The sequence below is a fragment of the Ursus maritimus genome, unplaced genomic scaffold, assembly GCF_017311325.1.
Source record: "Ursus maritimus isolate PB19 unplaced genomic scaffold, ASM1731132v1 scaffold_18, whole genome shotgun sequence".
NCBI lineage: Eukaryota > Metazoa > Chordata > Mammalia > Carnivora > Ursidae > Ursus > Ursus maritimus.
Window position 1 is genome coordinate 19,939,071 of NW_024424230.1, and position 24,912 is coordinate 19,963,982.

The window sequence follows — 24,912 nt, forward strand, 5'->3', positions numbered from 1 at the left end:
TTATATAATGTAGTAAATAAACCCCTTTTGATCTATATATAACTGAGTAAGTAAGGTTTTTTGCACATAACTAGGTCTATAATTCTTTTTTTTGCATGCCTTGAACATGATTCCGATTTTCAATATTTTAATTTAAAATTTATATCACACTAATAACGTCATTCTTAGACTATGACCTTTGAGCCAGTGATTCTCAAACCTGCCTGGACATTACAAACACCTGTGAAGTTTTTTAAGTAATAGATTACTAGTTGCAATCTAAAGATCCTGACTGAGTAAGTCTGGGATATCAGCAATTATAATTTGAACCTACTAGAATTATTAGGAATTCAATAGTAACAGAGTATAAATTAATGAATTTACTACTTATCTGCACTGTTACTTTGTTCTTCTGTATCTTCCATACTTCAGTACGTAGTTGGGACTTAAGACATGTCTTAATTGATTGACTTATGAGATTTTTGCAAAAAATTAATTTTAAAATAGAGATTCAAATGCACTTTCACTAATATTAATGCAAATTAAATATGGTTGCTTAAAAGGTAATTTCAATCTAAAGAGAAACTGCAGAAACATAAACTTCACCATAAAGAAAAATTCTAAATTCTAAAATTTTCTCTGCATATGTTTGTTTAAATCTCCACATATAAAATTTGTTTATTATGCATGTAATTTGTGTACAGAAAAGTGCAATGTTCTGAATAGAAACCAATTCATATTAAAATCTAAATGACTAATTTTACTCTAAGGTTTTATATAAAATTTCTTAAAGATTTCCTAAATAAATTGGGTTATCTTGCCTATATGAAATTATATTATTTTGAAATACAGAAACAAAAGCAGATCTGTATGGCATAAATGTTCAACTTCTTACAAATAAAATCAGTATTAAGATTTTTGGAACGCCTAAGTATTGATCTGGTGAAAATTCAGATAATTATTCCATTGCTCATTGTCTAAGTTACCATTCTTCAAGGGACACCACGGTAGCTGCTGCAAGTATAACGTAGTGATGGTGGTAGATACAGACTCAGCAGGTACTAAAGAAGAGGCAGCTACAGTTAGGGGGCAGAGCCAGTGGAGGAGGATGGTTGTAGGCTAGATTGTAGTGATCATAACTAAAGCATAACTTGCTATAGAAGAGAACATTGTGACAACTGATGATAATTCTATTAAAGTGAGAATGTAGATTCAAATGAAGTAAGTCGAGCTGTGGCTTCGGTCGAGGAGATGGTAACTGTTCTGGTTGTCCACTAAGGTTAAGTTATAATGGCATTTATTGTTAGTGAAGTTGCAACAGTTGTAGATTCTGTTAAAGGGGGTCAGATGTGGTTTCACTTGAAGCAGTGGTTGTAGCTTTTGTGATTTTATGTTCAGTTGAAGTGATGGTGGTGGCTGTTGGTCCTGTTGAAGTGATGGTGGGGGCTGCTGGGGTTGTAGGTCCTGTTGAAGTGATGGTGGGGGCTGCTGGGGTTGTAGGTCCTGTTGAAGTGATGGTGGGGGCTGTTGAGGTTGCAGGTCCTGATGAAGTGATGGAAGTGATGGTGGGGGCTGGGTTGTAGATCCTGTTGAAGTGATGGTGGGGGCTGTTGAGGTTGCAGGTCCTGATGAAGTGATGGTAGGGGCTGCTGGGGTTGTAGATCCTGTTGAAGTGTTGGTGGGGGCTGTTGAGGTTGCAGGTCCTGATGAAGTGATGGTGGGGGCTGCTGGGGTTGTAGGTCCTGTTGAAGTGATGGTGGGGGCTGTTGAGGTTGCAGGTCCTGATGAAGTGATGGTGGGGGCTGCTGGGGTTGTAGGTCCTGATGAAGTGATGGTGGGGGCTGCTGGGGTTGTAGGTCCTGCTGAAGTGATGGTGGGGGCTGCTGGGGTTGTAGGTTCAGTGGACGTTGCAGTGGTTGTAGATTCTGTGGAAGTGGTTTTAGTTGTGGGTTCAGTTGAAGCGCTGGTTACTGCAGATTTAGAAGTAGTAGGTGTCATTCCAGAAATGTCATTGTTTGAGGGTGTCTGGCTAGTAACGGGAGAATTATCATTTCCTCTATTGTTCACCAGGCATATTATGAGTACTCCAATTGCTGTGGTTATCAAGGAGGCTAAAAGACAAGCCAAAAAGACTTTCCACAGAGACCAATTATTACAGCAATTTCCTTTTACCTAGGAAGAGTGTGAATGACAATATCAGTAATGAAAAACAAAAATGCTTGTGATTTTTCATCTCTTTTGTGTTATTTATACCTTAGTGCATTAACATGATTAGAATCTCTATACATCACTGAAGAAATTTAAGCTTAAAAATCCAAGTTTTTATCCAGGTGAAACTAATTGCACCCTTCTTCTAACATTAGAAGAAATCAAAATCTACCAATATCTCATCTTCTTTTATTCCAGTTTCCAGTGATGGGAGGGGAGAGCATTGTCTTGTCACATAAGCAGAACAGCACTTCAATGATAAATTCTGTTACATACCTAATCCTTCACTGGATGCTGTCATTACCCCAAACTGTTCCACTTCCAAAATCACTCCTTCAAGAACCCTATGCTCTCACCACCATCTCTTCTCCTTCCAGCTTATTTATTCAATTACTCCTATAGCAACCTTTCTTTAGTCTTACTGAAATCACTGGCCCAGGGGCACCTAGGTGGTTCAGTTGGTTTCAGCTCAGGTCATGATCTCAAAGTCCTGGGATCGAGACCCACATTGGGCTCCACACTCAGCAGGGAGTCTGCTTGAGCATTGTCTCCCTCTCTCTCCCTCTCCCTCTGCTCCTTCCTCTGCTTGGGTGCATTATCTCTCCTTCTCTCTCTAAAATAAATAAATACAATCTTTAATAATAATAAAAAATGTTGGCCCAGCAGACCTTGTTTTCTCACATACCTCCTTATCCACCTTTTGTTCCATGGTCCATTTTCAATAACACTAATTCCCTAAAATCTCTTGCACTGCCCTCATCATTCCTCCAGCTGGAAAATAAATGACTGCTTTCTCTGGACTTGTCCTTGAGCAGCCACACTGTCAGGGAAAGTCAAGTACCTGGCCAAATCAGAGTCAATATAAATGTATGATCACCATTCTTGAATAGATTTTCTGTACTGCTCCACCATTCTATTTTAACATTTGCCTCTGAAGACCATCCTTCCTCTCTTCTGAAGAGTCACCTCCCTGGGCTTCTGTGATATTCCATTCTCATTGGTTTCCTCCTAACCCCCACACCCTCCAGAATCTTCCCAGTTTCTTTTAGAGGCTCAGTATCCATGCTCAGCCTTTATTGTTCACATTCCCAGGCCCTTGTCTCTTTCACTCTAGGTTTAGGGTCAGCCAAAGGGCCAGATAGTACATAGTTTCAGCTTTGTGAGCCATACAGTTTTGGTCACAATTACTCCAACCTACCATTATAGTCTTGAAGCAGCCACAGACATTGAGTAACCAAGTGAGTGGGGCTCAGCCATTGGTAGTTCTTAAAAAATTCTAAAATGCAGCTGGGGTTAAAAACTAGCAGACTAGATGTTAAGACTTCTCAATCCTATGATTACATAAATTAGTTTGCCTCCACAAACAAGAAGAAACATTTTCTAACTCCACCCTGTTGAGCTCATCCACTCTTTCACATTGTCTCAGCAACAGTATTAACAGTTTATATCTTTATCCAGAATCAAGAAACAAAGTTCAGACTCTCTACAGAGCCTCTACAGCAAGATTAAGCAACAGAGGGTAGGAATTCCAGAGTCAGGGAAATCCAACCAAATGTCCAAGTGGAATAAGTAAATTTTTTTGCCTTTATTTTATTATTATTTTTTGATTTTTTTATTACATTATGTTAGTCACCATACAGTACATCCCTGGTTTCTGATGCAAGGTTCGATGATTCATTAGTTGCATATAACACCCAGTGCACCATGCAATATGTGCCCTCCTTACTACCCATCACCAGTCTATACCATTCCCCCACCCCCCTCCCCTCTGAAGCCCCAGTTTGTTTCTCAGAGTCCATAGTCTCCCATGCTTCACTCCCCCTTCTGATTACCCCTCTTTCTTTATCCCTTTCTTCCCCTACCGATCTTCCTAGTTCTTATGTTCCATAGATGAGAGAAATCATATGGTAATTGTCTTTCTCTGCTTGACTTATTTCACTTAGCATTATCTCCTCCAGTGCCGTCCATGTTGCAGCAAATGTTGAGAACTCGTTCTTTCTGATAGCTGAGTAATAGTCCATTGTATATATGCACCACAGCTTCTTAATCCAGTCATCTGTTGAAGGGCATCTCGGTTCCTTCCACGATTTAGCTATTGTGGATAATGGTGCTATGAACATTGGGCTGCATATGGCCCTTCTCTTCACTATGTCTGTACCTTTGGGGTAAATACCCAGTATTGCAATGGCTTGGTCATAGGGTTGCTCAATTTTGAACTTTTTAAGGGACCTCCACACTGTTTTCCAGAGTGGCTGCACCAACCTGCATTCCCACCAACAATGTAGGAGGGATCCCCTTTCTCCACATCCTCTCCAGCAATTGTTGTTTCTTGCCTTGTCAGTTTTTGCCATTCTAACTGGCATAAGGTGGTATCTTAGTGTGGTTTTTATTTGAATTTCCCTGATGGCTAATGATTTTGAACATTTTTTCATGTGTCTGTTAGCCATTTGTATGTCCTCATTGGAAAAGTGTCTGTTCATATCTTCTGCCCATTTTATGATTTGTTTATTTGTTTCTCGTGTATTGAGTTTGAGAAGTTCTTTGTAGATCTTGGATACCAGTCTTTTATCTGTAGTGTCATTTGCAAATATATTCTCCCATTCCGTGGGCTGCCTCTTAGTTTTTCTGACTGTTTCCTTGGCTGTGCAGAAACTTTTAATCTTGATGAAGTCCCATAAATTCATTTTATCTTTTGTTTCTCTTGCCTTTGGGGATGTGTCATGAAAAAGGTTGCTTTGGCCGATGTCGTAGAGGTTGCTGCCTATGTTCTCCTCTAGAATTTTGATGGATTCCTGTCTCACATCGAGGTCTTTCATCCATTTGGAGTTTATTTTTGTGTATGGTGTGAGATAGTGGTCAAGTTTCATTCTCTTGCATGTAGCTGTCCAATTTTCCCAGCACCATTTATTGAAGAGACTGTCTTTTTCCCACCGGATGTTTTTTCCTGCTTTATCAAATATTAGTTGCCCAAAGAGCCGAGGGTCCATTTCTGGGCTCTCTATTCTGTTCCATTGGTCTATGTGTCTGTTTTTGTGCCAGTACCATGCTGTCTTTGTGATCACAGCTTTGTAGTACAGCTCGAAATCTGGCATTGTGATGCCCCCAGCTTTGTTTTTCCTTTTCAACAGTTCCTTGGAGATTCGGGGCCTTTTCTGTTTCCATACAAATTTAAGGACTGTTTGTTCCAGTTCTTTGAAAAATGTCCTTGGTATTTTGATCGGGATAGCATTGAAAGTGTAGATTGCTCTGGGTAGCATGGACATTTTAACTATGTTAATTCTTCCGATTCATGAGCATGGAATATCTTTCCATCTTTTTATGTCTTCCTCAATGTCTTTCAAGAGTGATTTATAGTTTCTAGAATATAGGTCCTTTACGTCTCTGGTTAAGTTAATTCCAAGGTAACGTATGGTTTTTGGTGCTATTGTAAATGGGATGGATTCCCTAATTTCTCTTTCTTCGGTCTCGTTATTCGTGTATAGAAATGCAACTGATTTCTGAGCATTTATTTTGTATCCTGCCACGTTACTGAATTGCTCTATAACTTCTAATAGTTTGGGAGTGGCTTCTTTTGGGTTTTCCATATAGAGTATCATGTCATCTGCAAAGAGAGACATTTTGACTTCTTCTTTGCCAATTTGAATACCTTTGATCCCTTTTTGTCGTCTGATTGCTGTTGCAAGGACTTCTAGTACTATGTTGAATAATAGTGGCGAGAGTGGGCATCCTTGTCGTGTTCCTGATCTTAAGGGAAAGGCTTCCAGCTTTTCCCCATTGAGAATAATATTTGCAGTAGGCTTTTCATAGATGGCTTTTATGAGATTGAGAAATGTACCTTCTATTCCTACACTCTGAAGGGTTTTAATCAGGAAAGGATGCTGTATTTTGTCAAATGCTTTTTCGGCATCGATTGAGAGGATCATATGGTTCCTGAGTCTTTTCTTGTTGATATGATGTATCACGCTGATTGATTTGCGAATATTGAACCACGCTTGCATCCCAGGTATGAATCCCACTTGATCGTGATGGATAATCCTTTTAATGTACTGTTGGATTCTATTAGCAAGTATCTTGTTGAGGATTTTGGCGTCCATATTCATTAGGGAAATCGGTCTGTAATTCTCCTTTTTGAGGGGGTCTTTGCCTGGTTTGGGGATCAAGGTAATATTGGCCTCATAGAATGAGTTTGGTAGCTTTCCTTCTGTTTCTATTTTTTGAAATAGCTTTAGGAGAATAGGTATTATTTCTTCTTTGAATGTTTGGTAGAATTCCCCAGGAAAACCGTCCGGGCCTGGAGTTTTGTTATTTGGAAGGTTGTTTATCACTGACTCAATTTCTTCATAATTAATTGGCCTGTTTAAGGAATCAATTTCTTCCGGTTTCAATCTTGGTAGTTTATAGGTTTCCAGGAAGGATTCCATCTCTTCCAGATTGCTTAGTTTATTGGCATATAGCTGTTGATAAAAATTTCTAATAATCCTTCCAATTTCAATGGTGTTCGTCGTGACCTCTCCTTTTTCATTCATAATTTTAATAATCTGGGTCCTTTCTCTTTTCTTTTGGATAAGTCTTGCCAGTGGTCTGTCAATTTTATTGATTCTCTCAAAGAACCAGCTTCTAGTCCTGTTGATCTGCTCTACTGTACTTCTGGTTTCTGCTTGATTGATTTCAGCTCTAATTTTGGTCAACTGCTTCCTCGTGCGTGGATTAGGCCTGTCCCTCTGTTGCTGTTCCAGCTTCTTGAGGTGAGAATTGGGAGGGGTCCTCTCTGCCTCTTGGACACGAATGTTTGTTTCCCTCGCTAGATTAGGGAAGTTTTCAGCTACAATTTGTTCAAATATCTCTTCTGTTTTTCTCCACCCCCTCGGGGATGCCGATGATTCTGACATTGGATCGTTTCATTGAGTCAGTAATCTCCCGTAACCTACATTCGTGGGCGTGGATTTTTTTAAGTCCAGCTTCTATTTTTGCTTTTTCTTCTACTAACCCATCCTCCAATTCGCTAATACATTCCTCTGTCTCATTCACCCTGGCCGTCAGAGCTTCTAGGAATAAGTAATTTAAAGTCAAGATCAAATTGCTATAATAGGGCTAAAGACGGAGAGATACAGTCCTGAGGTAAAGTTAATTCAGCCAATGGATAAGGTCAGCAACCAAAGAGAGCTGGATCTAGTCTCCAAAGCTAGTGGAAGAAATCTGGAGAACAGAGTCAGGTTTCTATGCAAGGCCATATGTGTCAGAGGTCAGATCAAAGAAACCTATAGAATGTGCAACATACAGGTCCAGAGGCTAGAACAGTAGAAGAAAATAAGGTAGGTGATCACCAATTGAGTACGACCCTTGAAACTTTGAATATGACACAATCTCCCATCACGTCTACTTTGTGTATTAAACCCTACATTGCCGGCATATTTGCTCCTCTGCCTCTCCCCACCTACATTTATACTTTACATTTATTCCTTTTTTCACATATATTCTCTATCTGTGCAAATATTTGAGTCCCCAACTTGAACATTAGCTCCTCCAATACAGAGATTATCAAATGTTCTCCTTCTTATGAATTGCTTCACAGTGACTTAGAATGATACTGAGAATACAGCAGATGCTTAACATAAATATGGGTGAATTAAATGATTAAATATATTTCCTGAGAAAGAATAGAACAAATACGTTCCTGTATAGAACACATTCCAACCTGGGTAAACACTGTTATATTAAACATTACCTGTGTATTGGATAATTCTGTGTGTGGGTATCTTGAGTGTGCGAGGACTCCTGGGCTCACACAGACCCCAGTTAAGTTGGAAGAGACATGACCAGTTGTGTCATTTGAAGGTCGATGCCAGCAGGCAGAGCTGTGAGCCTCTTGGTCATCTGAACATGTGACTGGCTATAGAAATAAAGTGTAAGTGAATAGGAAGCCATGGTGTCGAATTTCTAATATTAAATTCTTCTATCAAACATAATCAAGAGTATCACTTTTAAAGGGATAAAGCATAACAAAACTTTTTAAAGGAATGTTTTCTTATATTCTGAAGACCAAAAAAAAAAAAAAATCTAGACAGATGATTCTATATTGCATTATAAAAAAGTTACCGATATTCCAGATCAGGAATGTATGTCATCCCATCTTCTTTACCATATTACTTGCATATATTAAATACCCTCATGTTGCAAGCTGCTGTAGGTGAACATATATTAGGAAGTCTCTATTCCTATAAGGAATAGAATTTTAGAGCCAGAAAATTCTTGCAGTTTATCAGGTACAACCTGTTTAGGTCATTTTGGAAATGAAAATATTAAAGCAAAAAGAGGTGAAGTTATCATCATCACCATCATCATCATCATCATCATCATCATCATCATCATCATCATCCCATAATGACATAATAGCAAGCACTGGAGCTCCAACCTTCCAGTCTTAAGGCCAGTGTACTTCCCACTCCACTCCACTGTATATAGTATATTGTTACACTAAACTCTGGTAAGATATTAATATAGTGTGTTCTAATCTATACTATACTAATGAAAAATTCTCATACAAACAGACTCCTTCCATCTATGCAGTGGAACTTGCATGCCCATGACAAAGAGACAGAAGACAAATCATTTTTCAGTTTCTGATATGTTTATGCTGGCTTCCTCTTGGACATATAGCCGTGTAAAAGCAGTTCTCAACAACAACAAAAATGTCTCTACTCTTAGGAAGCCTATATGCTAATCTAACAGGGAGGCATAACAATTGCAAAATATTGTTGAGAAAGGGGGCAATGAGGATTAAAAATGGGTTGAGCTCAGTGGGGAAGATTTGGGGGAAGAGGTGTTTTAAAAGGGGAAAGAACAAGATGAAACGAAAATGGGAGAGGAATAAGCTCAGGAATTAGGGAACTGGGCCAAGAGTTTTGTTACATCTCAAAAACCACATAGGATTGTCTGGGGATCTACATCTCATAGAATGATAATATTGCTTTCTAGTTGTGAGTCAAGGGCATCTCTGCCACTCCTTGCTCCTCTTCCAAAGGCAAAAATTAAAACTACCCACTGTAGATTTACTATGATGGTTAATGAGTAAATAACTGGAGGAGGGTTAAAGTAATGTCTGTATGCATTCTGTTAAGCACTGGCTGTCAGTGGTAGTAGTGGTAGTAGTAGCAGCAGCGTTTTTATTCCTACTGTTGCTACAACCAGTTGTCTTGGGTCATGTTGATTTAATAACCCATTACTAAATAGCTATAAAAATTGCTGGGCCATCAACACATGAGTTCCATAAAACTGTCAGATTAGAATTGTAGGTGCTTATTGGTCCATTGGAGAACAACCATGAACAACATAAAAAATAAATATGATTGTTTTTAAATGTAGATAAGGTGGAATACTCCTGGCAGTAAAGAGTTTTAAAGTTAGATTTTTCTGTTATATCAAAGAAATAAAGAAAACAGCTCTATGTTTTATTGAATAAAACTAAACAAACTCCATGTTATTTCCTAGATAAATTTTAGTAATGTTGGACTTACCTTTAGTAACAACCTTGCTTATTTTGCTAAGTGCTGATGCTTTAGTTATTATCCAGTTTGCTGGTGGCTGATGAACTTAAATATTCTAATGCACTTTGTAAACAAAGTAAAATTCACTCACCAGGCCAGTTTTCCAGAATTTTCTGGCCCTGATGGAATCTCAGTCCTTTCAAAGAAGAAAAATGATGGGTGGTGTCTACACTTAGGGTGGAGAACCTATGATCTAGGCTCAGCTTTGGAGTAATACTGCAGCCCAAGTAATAATTTTTACTGTGCTACGTTGCTCTGGGTTTTAATATAGGTGGGTTCTCTACACAAAATTGGAACAGTTAAAGAGCTGCAAATGTTTAATCAGATAAATAGCCTTAGCTAAATAGCCATAGGCAACTGAAGTGAATTAGCTATAGTTACCAAAAAGAGTTCTTTGGGTTTGCCTGCTGACTTTAAAGGATTAACTTAAGGTCTCATATATCCCAACAGAAAAACCAAACACCAAAATTTATTCTGTTTGTTTATAATCTTCAAATAATTCTTAAACTTCATTGTTGAATTTGGTCTTAAGAGAAAAATACTGTGCTTTAAATATCCAAAATAAAGTGAAATATTCAGCCACCTATCTAGATAGACGCTATAAAAACAACTCAAAATAATATTTGTCAACATCTTCAAGTTTGTTTTTATCTAGAGAAGCTATGAAGATGATGAATACCTGGCTAAAGGATTCTTTTTCTCCTTTTGAGTATTCAGGCGTCCTGAAGATCCAATCATAGAGTATCAAACTCAGAATGACAAGGAGAACAGCTTCAGGACAGTCCTTTGTATGATGGCTCCAAGGACAAGACCTTTTTCTTTTGGTACACCAACAATTCTCCAGGGGATTCTTTTTTCACCTAACACAGAGCAAAGACTTTCTTCTTTGGCTTGTCTTGTAGGCAATTAATACAGGCTAATTGCCACAGCTCCAAATTGCAAAGGGAAAATTTTTCATTTATTCTTCAGGCAGTGAATTTTAACTTACTATTTTAATTTTTAGCACATTTCTATCCTTTGTTTTCATATCAAAGATTATTTGTTCAGATATAAAAAGAACTCATAACTATACAGTGAAGGCTTGATTTTTCGTGTAAAACATAAAAAAATAGATACAATGACCACATTTTTATACAAAGTAGGGCTTTTTAGAGGATTTCTTTCTTAGGCCTAATGATAATATCCAAGATTAATATCTGAATTTTCAGCATATTTAGAAATCTAAGTTCTAATAGGTTTAGTTTATAAATGTGAAGAATCAAATTATAAAAACATTACTTCAAAACCAAACCAAAGATATCATTGGAGCTTTATGTTTACATGATAGTGAATATAGAAAGTCAAATGGATTTATTTGTATATCAAATAAATGGAAACATTGCTAATGCTTTAAATTAGCAAATATACAAAACAATTTCTAAAGTATAATACAGAAGAATATAATATGAAAAGTTGAAGCAGAAAACTTTAATACATGGCTACTCTTCCTTTTGGAGAATAATGCAAAATTTTGACATTGACCACATAATAGTAAAGAGATTCATTGATCTTAAAAGCTGAAAATCAAATAGTAATATAGGCAAAGTATTAAAATAGGGCAACAATACTCACAGACTGGTTTTCAGAGTATTCAACATTTACTACATATTTTCCATGCTTTCTGTCCATTCTTGCACTTCTGCTACAGGCTTAACTCCAAGAATACTTCTCAATTCCCGCGTGGCCCTTTATACCTGCAACCCTGAGAAATATTTTAAATGACTAGTGGAAAATCAACTCTGATGCGTCAGTGCAGGTGAGGATTAAACTAAGTAATAAGCAGTTATTCACTGAAATGCAATCCACTTCAGAGAAGGAAATGAAGTGTTAATCATGGAAAACCAATACAGCCTTTGAGCACTACTGTGATGACTCCCTCAACGACCCTCCTGGCAGAAAGGAACTTGAAAATCTTACATAATTATTTTTTCTTCCCTTTGGCCCCATCTTTCAGACATCTGTCTTCTATTTTAGGACCAACCCAAGAAAAAATTGTGAGTTGGAAGTTTGCTGTTACTTTCTCTTTACCCAAGCAAGAATGTTTTCTTACCCCTTGTGGACACCATCTCTTAATCACCCATGGACTTAGGATGGCTTCACCTTTTCAATCTCAAGGCTGGTGTCTGGAAGCCTACTTGGTCAGTTACTCAGGAATTTACATGCATTCAAAAATGATTAGAATCCACTTCCTAGGCAATGATGCCAAAGAAGTGATAGAATATTGATTTCTCTCATCTATGGAACATAAGAACTAGGAGGATCAGTAGGGGAAGAAAGGGATAAAGAAAGGGGGGTAATCAGAAGGGGGAATGAAGCATGGGAGACTATGGACTCTGAGAAACAAACTGAGGGCTTCAGAGGGGAGGGGAGTGGGGGAATGGGATAGACTGGTGATGGGTAGTAAGGAGGGCACATATTGCATGGTGCACTGGGTGTTATATGCAACTAATGAATCATCGAACCTTGCATCAGAAACCAGGGATGTACTGTATGGTGACTAACATAATGTAATAAAAAAAATTAAAAAAAAGAATATTGAAAATCTTGAGAAAGAGTTTTGTTGTTGTTTTGTCAAGAAATCTAGTTTGCCTCAAATTGAAAAAGGACAAATTTTTACTGATTTATTCACTCCATGGGTGAGGCTATTGAGTTTCTAAAGTGTATCAGGCACTTTTCCTAGTACAAAAAATTTGGTAGCAAGCAAAACAGACCATACCACTGTGTTCTTTGTATCTGACACTTTTGGATTCTGGATTCTTTGATCCTTTGAAATTTCTCTTATAATCATATTCAACACCTTCAGCTTAAGTAGTTTTACTGGATCTGAAATGACATAGCCTCAAAACTTAAGACATAAAAAACATAGAAAACAGCCAAAAAATTGAAAAGCTGGGAAGGGATTTGTTCTAAAGAGGAGTAAAAACATAATGACTACTCTTACTCCTGTTGAAACAAAACCAGTGACGCGTATGTATGGTCATGGACTGCAAAAGACACACATCAGTCAAAGATGTTAATAATATTAAACATGACCTTCTAATAAACTGATTTACTTGAAAATCAGAATGATAAAATTACCAAACAAGTGGTATAAATTTGATGGTATTTGCTTCAAAATATCACTATACTTATATTTTTAGGAGGCATTTATTTTAATTTGGTACTAATGCAATATACCCAGGGTGTAGGTAAAACTCCATCATTTTATGACAGCATCCATACATTACAGCAATGGCATAATAGAGAGTGAAAGTTTACTCCATCACTTGATCTCATGCTCATAATCGAATTGATCTAGTAGTTGCAGCAAGGCTCGGTCCCAAAGTTTGGAAGAAAAACATATAAAATATTAAATTTATTAAAAATAGCACAAAATTGAACAACACATTGTCCCATTGCTAAATTTACTATGTAAAAATTAGAATTTTCTTTGTTTTGTGAAGAACAATACTTCAGCAAGGATTATTAACAATTCTCGTGAATGCCTCCATCCAAAGGTCAACAGAAAAAAACAGAACACACCTGGATTGTTATAAAGAACAGAGAGGATGGGTATTACTCGTTCTGTCAAAATCTCCTATAAAAAGTCTTTGTTCACAGGATTTATAGCCAAAAAGAAACCTGAAGTTCTCACTGGCTGACAGTAGTTGAGGGAATTGTTTGATAACTGGCCAATCTTTAGGGGGAAATTTCTATTTCTCATTCATCTAATAGACAGGTTAATTGCATTGTTATCCGAAAGTCTAAGTCAAAACTATTTTTTTAATCATGTTACTCAAACAAATCTTTCTTGCCTGAAATTTCACTATGCTTTGATTATTACTTCTTCGGTCAGTTAATAATACAAGAGCCAATATGAGAGCTGCATCCCTCTGGTCTTGGATATTTTAGAGAAAGGGATTATTACATTTTGTTTTTCATTCTGTTATTCACATTAAAACCAAGCAATCAGGCACAGAATTTCAAGCCTAAGTAAACTATAGATATGCAACCCAATTAATTCAAAAGTATAAAAGATCATTGTGAAAAAAAAGGAAGAAAAATGTATTTTCAAAGTGTCCTATCACATTTATTATCAAAGCAATTAGAAGCAATCATTTGAAGTAAAGTTAAAAATGAGGGGCGCCTGTGTGGCTCAGTCATTGAGCGTCTGCCTTCGGCTCAGGGCATGATCCCGGAGTGCTGGGATCGAGCCCCACAGCGGGCTCCTCTGCTGGGAGCCTGCTTCTTCCTCTCCCACTCCCCCTGCTTGTGTTCCCTCTCTCGATGGCTGTCTCTCTCTGTCAAATAAATAAATAAAATCTTTAAAAAAAAAATGAAAACTGAAACTTTCAGCAAATGTGTTTTAAATATTGTGATCATAACACTATCAGGGTGTTTTTTATTGTATTTATCAAAGCTGACTCAATCTCCATAGCAGGTGTTCCTTCACTGAATCAAAAGTAGTTTAAAAAGTATTTCAGTAAAACAATGGAATTAGAATAATTAGCTTTACTTAAAATAGAAACTTCAGGAGAAAACCATGCTTTGATGTATGTCACTGAATCTCTTAATTATACATTTGAACTATACTTACAAATTTTAAACATGTTTATACCACAGAACATGGCCTTTCATTAACTTATTCCCAACTGTTTATTGAGCACCTAACACATGTCTCAAACCTGGAGATCCAGACAGCATTGATTCAGACAGAGAAAACCCTTATTTACCCCCTACCTTTCATTTATTGAATGTTTGGCTCTTGATTTTAACTTTAAAATTTGTTTAAATTGTAGTAGTTTTGTTTAACCAAAGAATGTTCTTTTTTTATTTATTTCAAGATGTATGTGTTTTGTATGTTGGGAAATTGGTTCCATAATGGTAAATACATCAGCTTCTCCAGAATAAACAGAAACTGCATAATGCATCTCTGTTTGACCACAGGCATTGGGAATTTATGGCTTCTGCAGGGTCTGATATTCCAATTTATGGTGACCTTCACGGTTCAGAAGTTCTCTTTTTTACCAAGCCAACATTTTCCTTGTTCCTTCAATGGACTTAAACTCTGGTCCTGCTGTATCTGGGGACACCCAAAACTAAACAATTTTTTCTTCAAAATACGGGTCTGCAATTCTTGATGCACAATTCCAAAATCCAAAAGGCTTTGAAAGCAAATTATTTTCTATATTTGTCACAAATTTCTTTGGCAGCAAAAGTTAATCAGAACTAATAAGGCTATTTATAGTCTTTAATAAATTTGGCATGATTAGTCACATGTTTAATTACAAAACTATTGGTATCTATTGCAGGTTTACTACCATACTCCTGATGAGGGTGTTGTATAATGTTTCATATTGTCTTTATAAGATTTTTAAAAATTTGAATTATAAGACACATCTCACCCAAGCACTTCATCTGAGGGACTATATATGTGGTTTGTAGAAATTTTACAGTTTTTTAAAGATAACTAACATATCCTTCCTTATTCTTATTGCTCTGAAATACTAATTTATAAAGTCTTCAGTTGGTAAACTGACTCATAACTGGCTTTTTAAAAATGCAGATAAGAAGAAGAATAGGGGCGCCTGGGTGGCACAGCGGTTAAGCGTCTGCCTTCGGCTCAGGGCGTGATCCCGGCGTTATGAGATCGAGCTCCACATCAGGCTCCTCCGCTATGAGCCTGCTTCTTCCTCTCCCACTTCCCCTGCTTGTGTACCCTCTCTCGCTGGCTGTCTCTCTCTCTGTCAAATAAATAAAATCTTTAAAAAAAAGAAGAAGAAGAAGAATAAAAGAATAAAATAAAAAAATAAAAGAATAAAAAGTTTCAGCTATTGCTGGATTGCAGCAAACAATGGTACCTTGGACAGCCTCTGACGTAAGATATGATTAACAATATTATTAACATTACAGGGATATTTATGCCTATTCCGGTGGGTATACCACACTGCTCTGAGCCAATCCTTACAACACCTACAAGAATTATTATTATTCTCACTTTCCTGATGAGATACATGTGCTTTAAGTGAAATTTTATAAGCCCAAATTAAGATTTAGAGTGTACGGGGTGACTGGGTGGCTCAGTTAAGCGTCACACTCTTGATTTCAGCTCAGGTCATGATTTCCGGGTCATGATCTCAGAGTCATGAGATCAAGCCCCCATACGGGGCTTCACGCTGAGTGTGGAGCCTACTTAATATTCTCTCTGCCCCTCCCCTGTGCTCACAAGCATTCTCTCTCTAAAAAAGAAAAAAAAAAAAGATTAGAGTGTGTGGACCTCAGACTTCCCATTCTTTTACTGTCTATAGCCATTTGTTGAGTGCCTAATCTATACCACCCTGCGCCCAAAGAAGACTGAGGAGAAAAGGTGAAAAAAATTAGAGGCTAAATTTATTGGAAAGATCATACAACTGTTGAACCTCTAGAGGCTCTGGTAGGGAAGTACGGATGTTTACTGTAAGCAAGGCCAGGGTGGTGCTACCATCTGGAATCAGACCTGCCCGCAAGGCTAGAGAGTGCTGGAAATCAGGTTCCAAGTAACAGCAACCACTTGGTAATTCCCAGGGTGGAGACACAGCTCATTGCCCATGACTCTGCACATTCTATCCAAACACCAGACTAATGGCAGGACTCAGGCATCCAAGAGATTCAAAGTGCAGGCCACTATCAGCTATGCAGACACATGTCCAGCAGGGTCCTGGATCTAGGAGTTCAGGTTTGCTAAAAGGTCTGCAGTCTGCAGGCATGAACACAAAAGAATAGGCTAGGGCTCTGGGCCTTATTAAGCAATTGCAGCAAATAGACCAGTTATTACAGTGGGAACTCAGAATCATAATTTAAGAAAGTCTCCGGTCTACATGGTGAGGCAAAGAGAGAAATTGGGACTTGTAAGGTCCAGAATCATAACTCAGTTATCAGAGATGGGGCCTGAAGGTTTGGGGTCAACCCTAAACCTGGGATTAGAATACAATCCAAGAGCTCCCCGGTGGGACATCATAGTCCTACTCAGGGTACAGTGGACAATGCAGAACCAGCAGGCCCAGAGTTCTAAGGTGGGGCTTTGCTTATGTGGTCAACCTCACTTGGGGTGCAGAGTGGGTGGTAAAGATGGGGGTTCTATGGGACTAAGGCAGCTCATAGAACAAATATCTTTCCATGATACCACAGAGATAAAAATGTTTTTATATTTAATTAGAGCCATCTCTGTCTTTATCCCTGACCATGTTCCCTCTCTTCCTACCATAGATAAACACTCTTCTCAATTTGATGTTTATATTTCCCAAAAATATATAATATTGTTTTCCTGTTTTAAAATGTATATGAAACCTAGAATACTGTGTTTTTCCACAATATGGGTTTTTTTGGCCCAGATTTATAAAATGCAACCACACTGATACCTGTGACTCTATTCCATTCATTTTCACTGTTTTATAGTATTTCCTTGATTGAATACAACACGATTTTAAACCTATTCTCCTGTAGAGAGAAATTGAGCTTGGCTCCATTATTATAAACAATGATGCTATGAATATTCTAGTATATGTTTTCTCAGAAACATTTATAAAAATTTTTCTAAAATCATTTTTTTTCTAGATGTATAATATAGAATGAAATTCCTGGATCATCAGGTGTGTGTCTTTTCAACTTTACAACATATTCCCAAAATTGTTTCCAAGGTTGTAAGAATACCCACTCCCATCACAGCATTCCCATTTTTTCACAAGTGCTAACACTTTGTGTTGTCACACTTCTAATTTTGTTCGCATGTATATAGTATAACAAATATTCTGTTGATTTAACTTTTTGCCACCCTGCTTACACATATGCTGGAGTTTATAGGTCTTCTTTGTTCTTGGGCTACACAATAGATGTTTATTATGGGAATTTTTGTTTTGTTTATTCTTTTTTTTCCACTTTGTATGGACTTTAGAAATAAATGTAGGGAGATTCAGAACTAGGTGGCTGTTCTCATGCTACAGGAATTAGAAAGCCTCTGTTTTTTAGCCATACATTTTTTTGAATTGCAATCACTGTATACATACACACACATACATATAGTATCTTCTTTCACATTTAACATTTTAGCATACGCATTTGCCCCAGTAATTTAAAGTATTTTTAAAAACAACACATTTAATGTCAATGTCAAGTATGATGTCATGTGTGAATTAGTTGAGCTAACCTATTAGGTTGTTGTATGTCCTCAATTATGAGTAATACGGAAAGGTATTATTATAATCTATATTTCAAGCTATTTTCCAGTGGCCAATTCCCAGAAAGTGGGATACACATCTAAACAATATTGACAGAAGGATAGGAAATATGCATGGGAGTGTATTCTGAGGGTGCTGGTCCAGAAAGAAAGGATCTTAACATGGGATTGAGCCAAATGTAATGACGCAGGTACACCCACTCAAGGTTCTAGATTTAATGTCTTAGCTTAAGGAGCTTGGAATAGCACTAATGGTTGGCTCATTTGGTTGCATAAAACCCAGACAGTGGTGCATTATGTTTAATGGCACTGAAATGACACAACTTCTTCGATAGAATATAAAAAATAAATTAAAAATACAAAGGCTTGGGACTAGATATGTTGCACTGGATTTGTCACGAGAGTTTCTCACCCATCCCGTGATTGCTTCCCTCTGGAGGACCCAGAGGAAAAGCCCTCCATCAGGTAGTAAAAAGATCCAATCAGGAGGGGAGTACCACTGCCCTCCCTGGAAAGCTCTGTGGGCATTGCCCTCTGCAGCCTGGGGAAATGCACATAAGATAACATTCCGAAGTGAAAGGCAAGTTGCTTTATCTTTCATGTCCACAAACTTAGTGGTATATTGATTTATGGGCCTGATTTATTTTGGAGGCAACACACACGACTTTTTAATGTGCTTCCTGACTCATTTTATCGACCCATTAGAATGCATCAGGCCGTTAAGATATTATGGGTTTATCTGATCCACTGAATCATTGAAGTTGGGCCAGTGAAGTGGTACATGCTTTCAAGACAAGGCTCTGCAGCTGTCCCAAATAGAGAATAGTTATTTGCAGAATAGGACATGGTTTATTCCAAAACACTGGACTGTCTAATCAAGCCTTCCAGAGGTTAGATTCCACATCTCAGTTTTCCACAATTGCCCAGTGCTAGATGGCATCTTCTGAGTCATAAGGCTCAAAAGCCTTGTCTACTTTTATTGAAAGATGGGACCTCTGCAGTACCTTCTCTTGAAGGTGTGTACCACTACACAAGCCCAACTTCATGACTTGGTGAATCAGTTCATAACAGACAGCTCAGGTCATATAGCTACTTGGTGTTCCCATCCAAGGATAATTGTAAGGACGAAAGAAGATAATAACATGTATAACATACTTGGTACAATTCCTGACACTTGCTCAATTTTAAAATCTGTGATTAGCTCATTGTCATTCACTTTTGTAACTGAGCTCAGGGCAGTAGGAGAGAGGAGCACACAGCTGACACCTTGGAAATGAATGGAGTGTGTCTCACTGCTAGAAAATGTGGGCTTCAGTTTTGGGAAGGAAGCCCCAGGTTGGATGTCCAGGGTGGCAATCAAGAACAGACACTGAGCACCAAAGCCAGAGAACAAGGAGCACAATCAGTCACCAAATGCCACCTCATCCGTCAGGGTTGAGGCATTGGCAAAAAGGAAGCTTGAAAAGGGAGAAAATAAATGACTGTCCTCACAACTCAAAATAGGCATTATTTGTGCTGGGGTCTGAATCAAACCAGGAGCAGGATGAAGTGCAGGCAGACTAGAACCTTGCAACACAACTGAGCTTCAGGCTAGTCCACCACTAACTTAACACTTGAACCCTTGCAAAGATGTGGCCCTTCCAGAACAATATTTCCTCCATCTGTTAAATAATGTAAGACTAGATGGCAACTACATCTCCTTCTGTTCAGTGATAGATACATTGGCAAGCAAGAAAAGTCATTTTAAGTAACTCCACCAGATCAAGGTCATTCATTTTCCCTTTGCTCTTAGACCTAAAAGGTCTCTTATTTTGTGTCAAGAGTTAAGCCCAGAGGGGCGCCTGGGTGGCACAGCGGTTAAGCGTCTGCCTTCAGCTCAGGGCGTGATCCCGGCGTTATGGGATCGAGCCCCACATCAGGCTCCTCCGCTATGAGCCTGCTTCTTCCTCTCCCACTCCCCCTGCTTGTGTTCCCTCTCTCGTTGGCTGTCTATGTCTCTGTCAAATAAATAAATAAAATCTTAAAAAAAAAAAAAAAAGAGTTAAGCCCAGAGAGAGATAAACCAAGAAACAGATTCTTAACTATAGAGAACAAACTGATGGTTGGGGGGGGGGGAATGTGGAATGGGTGAAATTGGTGATGGGGATTAAGGAGTGTACTTGTGTTGAGCACTGGATGATGTATAGAACTGTTGAATCACTGTATTGCATACTTGAAATTAATGTAACACTGTATGTTAACTGCACTGGAATTAAAATTTTTTATATTAATTTTTTTTAAAAGAGCTAAACTGAGACCCTTCTTAATGAGCCTTTAAGCAGGGTGGTGGTACTAGGTGGGGTGAATGACGGATCCCAGACCACCCAACTAAACAGCCAAACACCATCAATAATCAGTCAAGATCAGATTTCTTCCTGAAGGTAAGATACCGAGACATGGCCACAAGGTCAGGTGAATATGTATTTAGGAACACAGATCTGAATCAAGTCACCAAGGAATGAGGACAAACCCGGGTATGGGAGGATTGAAGACAGAAGGGCTGAAAGAAGGGCCACAGTCAGTCTTAGAGGCAGGAGGGAAGGATAGTGAGGCAGACCACCCACAGAGCAGCCCTGGGGCATTAAACACAACACATTGTTTTCCACCAGAGCCTCTTTTGCAAAATAGCTTTCATTGCAGGATATTGACTCTTTTCCTACCTACTTAACCCACATAAAACAAGGGTCCCTAAATTTGCTTCATCATCTTTGATTCTTATACTATTCTCTTCCTTTGTACATTTTTTTCCCCCAAAGAAGAGCATTGGCTCTTAGAAGGCAACCCCTCACGAATCTTTCCTTGCTTTCCCTTTCTGTGCATTGTACTGATAATAAATGAATTTTTTCAATTTTTTGCACAGAAATGGTAGCTATGTGTAACCAAAATATTACCTGTCCATGATAGAAGTCTCTCTTCGTACATCATGATCATCCAGGAGTCCCCAGGCGCTGGCGACATGTGTGCCAGCACCATCAGTGACATGGATTGATGGTGGAAACTGAGGTACTGAACTGTGAATTTCTGGTGACTTGGACTTGAGAATGGCTACCGGAACTAAGCATTTGGAAAACAGGAAATCCATTGAATCGAACTTCCTGAGTAAAACTATCCCGACTAATATAATCTATTTTTTCATGTAAGTTATATTTTACTCCACTGATCCAAATAGCTCTTGATGGAAAAAAAAAAGTTGTCTTACTTCAGTATCATGAGTTTGTGGAAGATCATTATTGAAACAACACCTCTGTAAGAACAAAAGTCAATGAGTCTTTTCTTTCAAAGTAACAAAATATAGTCAGAAATACATATTATATGTAAAATACAATAGTACTAAAATACTTAACAGTTGGGGCAATTAAGGAGTAGAAAGGGTTTGGTATCAACAAATTAATAGCAGTAAATGCAGTTGAGAGAACTATACTATATAATATGCAGTTAGGCAGGGGCGTCTACTACACAAAGTTGCTATACATCCAAGTTATAAAGATCTTCCAGCTCGTCATAAAATAAATCCCATTCATCTTCAAAATCTGTCGGGCCATTGTCCCCACCTGTTTTGTTGTTGTCATTGTTCTTTAATCTGTTTGCTTTTGTTTTTCTGGCCCATTTACCGAAAACCCAACCATCAGAAATGTTCTCTTTTGAATATCATGGGGGACAGCCCATGGGCCCGGTTGAGGGGCCTGGTCTGGGTAGGTGGACAGTAAAACTTTCCAGGAAGGTAAACAGGATGGAGGTTGAGCCCAACAGGTGCCGATATGGCTCCAAGATGTGTTGGGATATGTGAGCAGGTCCTGATGAAGGGGTAGAGTGAAGAAGGCCTGGGAGGTACTGAGCAGCAGGGAGGCTCAGGAAAACAGAATCAGGTCAGTGGTGCTGCCGAGCTGCCCACTCTTCCCAGAAGCAGTCTGCTCTTGGGGGATTTGGGAAACTCCTGGGTGCCTGAGTGCCCCTCCTAAAAAGTCTGGCTCAAGACACCTACTAAGCACACTTCAATCTTGATTCATTTTAAAAGAATCTTACAGTGTTTCATTTCTTTAGCTGAGTGGTGGATACAGGATGTTGAATTCCTCTTTAAATCTTTTGAATATCTGAAATATTTTATACTTGATTTGTAAAAGAAAAAATTCGAAAACTTTTTGGAAGAGTGTTTTTTTGAAGTAGGTTTAGAAGGGAATATCTAATATATTACTTTAAAGAGAAGTAGACTCAATTATATCAAAATCTGGGGGGATATGTCGTTACCTCTAGAAACACCATACAATAATCTAGGACTTTTTTCATAACTGGATAGAACATGTACTGTTCACACGTTCGCTTTCTAAATCTTGTAATTCCTATGTGGTTATTAAATTTGCTGACCAGCAATGTTAAATGGGTCAATTATTTGTGTGGGTAGGACACTGGTCCATTGTAACTTGACCACTAAAATAAAACTACTATTGTGATTATATATGGACAGGCGTACCTTCAAGGTAAAGTATTAGAGGTACACTTTCGAAGTTAACAATTGCAATGGAATAAGTAAATTCCAGCGACATTCTGCCAATCACTCAGGAGCACTGAGGGAATCTGGATTCAGCTCTATAAATAGCTGTGCTTTTTTTAACATGTGTTGATACGATGCTTTAGTATTCAGTCATTTCTCAATTTGCCTGAGGTTGATGAACTTAAACATTTAACATACTCTGTAATCAAATCAAATCTCACTCATCAGGTCAGCTTCCTGAATCTCATTCTCCTGTCAGAAACCCAGCCCTTTCTAAAAAGGAAGATCAACGGGTAGTATCTTTATCAGGGGTGAAAAACCAACAGTCATGGGGCCACTACACTACACCACATGAATGAAGAATTTTGGGTTTTATTACAAATACTGAATCTAAATCTTAACTCCTATCATTGTTTTGTTCTGGCTCTGGTTTGATACTAAATTTTAAATTTTGAAAAATGGAGAACTGAAAATAATGCTTAATCAGCTATTCGAAATTAGTCACTAATGTTATTCACTGCAACTGAAATGTATTTATTATATTTATTGAAACATTATGGTATTGTAATTTGAGGTGTAATATTTTGCTTGGAGAAAAAAAAAAACCTAGATTGCTTTTTCAAATGTAACTTTCAAGTGATATTTTATTGCATTGGTTGAAAATTGTCCTCAGATGGGGTAGGTTTCTCTACCACTATGTCAAAATATCCATATTAAAGTAAAATTTCTAATCAGAGAGCAATATGTATATATCCTACACCTTGTTTTTATAGGATTTGAAACATTTCTAACTGTTATTATCTGAACGTTGTTATTATCTAGAAAAACCACCAAAATGATGAACTAATGCCTCACTAAAGGCAACTACTTTTGGCTTTAATCTGAGTATTTCAGCATAATGAAGATCCTGTTCTGAGGATTCAGATACACCTTTCTTGGAGGTCATATAACTAGAATCAATAGATTTTTTAAAAATCTCTTGCTTTTGAGACAGAAGTCTCTTCCTTGATGTTTAACCGTTCAACAAATATTTATTGAGCAACATGATTTCCTTAGTCTATCTCATGACTGGAAAAAAACATTTCTCCACACACTTATAAATTATTCTTAAACTGTCTATTTCAAACTACATTTCTGTATTTGTTCTTGTTATCAAGACAAATGTAGAAACTAAACCATGGGTTAACTCTTGGGTATGAAAAACATAACTGCCAAAATGATGTCTATGTGAACCAAAGTTTCTTCATTTCTTTATTGGACTTCTAGAATATATTTAAGATTAATTTCTGATTTTCAAGTATTAGAATTATTTGAATTATAAGTTTTTAGAATTAGCCCCAAAAATCTATTAATTATAGACCAAAACCTAAACATCAGACTTAAAAAAATACTTTAAAAAATGCTAAAGCCACTTTATGCTTGGTTATAACTGCATATTATTATTTTAATTATACTCCCAGGAAAACACTAATATTTTAGATTAATAATACATAAAATAAAATTTTAAACTATGTTTACGTATAGCACAAAAAATACAGGATTTCTGATTAATAGGTATTGGTTAAAAGCCAATAAATTGCCTTTCCCTTACCAATTATAATTGTGCGGTTTTTTGGTAAAGAATACGTAAGCATTGTTTCTGTGATATAATATGAAAAGCATTAGGGTTTTCTATTTAGATCAGAAATAAAATTAATATAGACGACATATCAAATAAAACAACAAATACTCACAGGCTGGTTTCTGAAGGGTTCCACATAACTATGTATTTTCCATGTTTCCTCTCCATCCTTGAGCTGCTGGTATCACAAGTTTAAACCCAGGACTATTTCTCCTTTTGACCATTGCCATTTATATCTGCAACCTTGAGTAATATTCTAGTTGACTGAGGACAAATTGACTGTGATGGATCTGTGTAGGTGTTGAATAAAATAAATATTAAACATCATTCCTAAGAGAGGACTTAGAGTCCTTGAAGTAAAATATTAATAACAGTGTGAAACAAGAAAACCAATCCCACCTCTGAGAGGTAGTGTTGCTTTTCTCTGTGCAGCTCTCCTAGCAGGAGCAAACTGTGATAATCCTACTTCATACTTCTCCCCTCCCCATTTATCAGCATACCTCAGACACCTTTCCTCCAGAGTTCAAGGCTAATCTACGATAGAATTCTGAAGTCAATGAAGTTTCCAGCTGCTTCCTTCCAAACCTGGAATGGTCATGCTCTCTCCCTGTGATGGTACCACCGTTAAGGCACCCGTGCCTCCTGATCATCGGCCTTGACCATCTCAAGCTGCCCTAGTGCTATGAACTTCCCAGGGCTGTGGCCCCAGCATTTGACAGAATGAAATTCTCTGAGTCACACTCACTTAGGTTCCAACTCCATGTTTCCTAAAATGAGAACAACATGATCTAATAAATCAGTA

At 37.7% G+C, this 24,912-nt stretch overlaps 1 protein-coding gene across 1 annotated transcript; it reads right to left on the reverse strand.

Annotated features, from left to right (window-relative positions):
- Nucleotides 1–1,191: 1,191 nt before the first annotated feature.
- On the reverse strand, nucleotides 1,192–24,861 carry LOC103665259 (flocculation protein FLO11-like). The gene is made up of 5 exons (XM_040632356.1): nucleotides 24,611–24,861; nucleotides 24,223–24,400; nucleotides 11,343–11,472; nucleotides 7,913–8,077; nucleotides 1,192–2,151 (listed from the first exon to the last, which is right to left on the reverse strand). The coding sequence occupies exons 3-5, from the start codon at nucleotides 11,397–11,399 to the stop codon at nucleotides 1,192–1,194; spliced, it is 1,182 nt and encodes a 393-aa protein (XP_040488290.1). The 5' UTR covers nucleotides 11,400–11,472; nucleotides 24,223–24,400; nucleotides 24,611–24,861.
- Between the last annotated feature and the right edge of the window lie 51 nt (nucleotides 24,862–24,912).

What these genes read in the sequence shown, in the direction of transcription:
- LOC103665259 (XM_040632356.1), bottom strand. Translation starts at nt 11,399, where the DNA reads ATGGACAGAAAGCATGGAAAATATGTAGTAAATGTTGAATACTCTGAA. An exon ending in AATACTCTGAAAACCAGTCT is followed by an intron (nt 8,078 to 11,342) that starts GTGAGTATTGTT and finishes TTATTTCTATAG; the next exon opens with CCAGTCACATGTTCAGATGA. An exon ending in CAGAATTATCCAATACACAG is followed by an intron (nt 2,152 to 7,912) that starts GTAATGTTTAAT and finishes CACTCTTCCTAG; the next exon opens with GTAAAAGGAAATTGCTGTAA.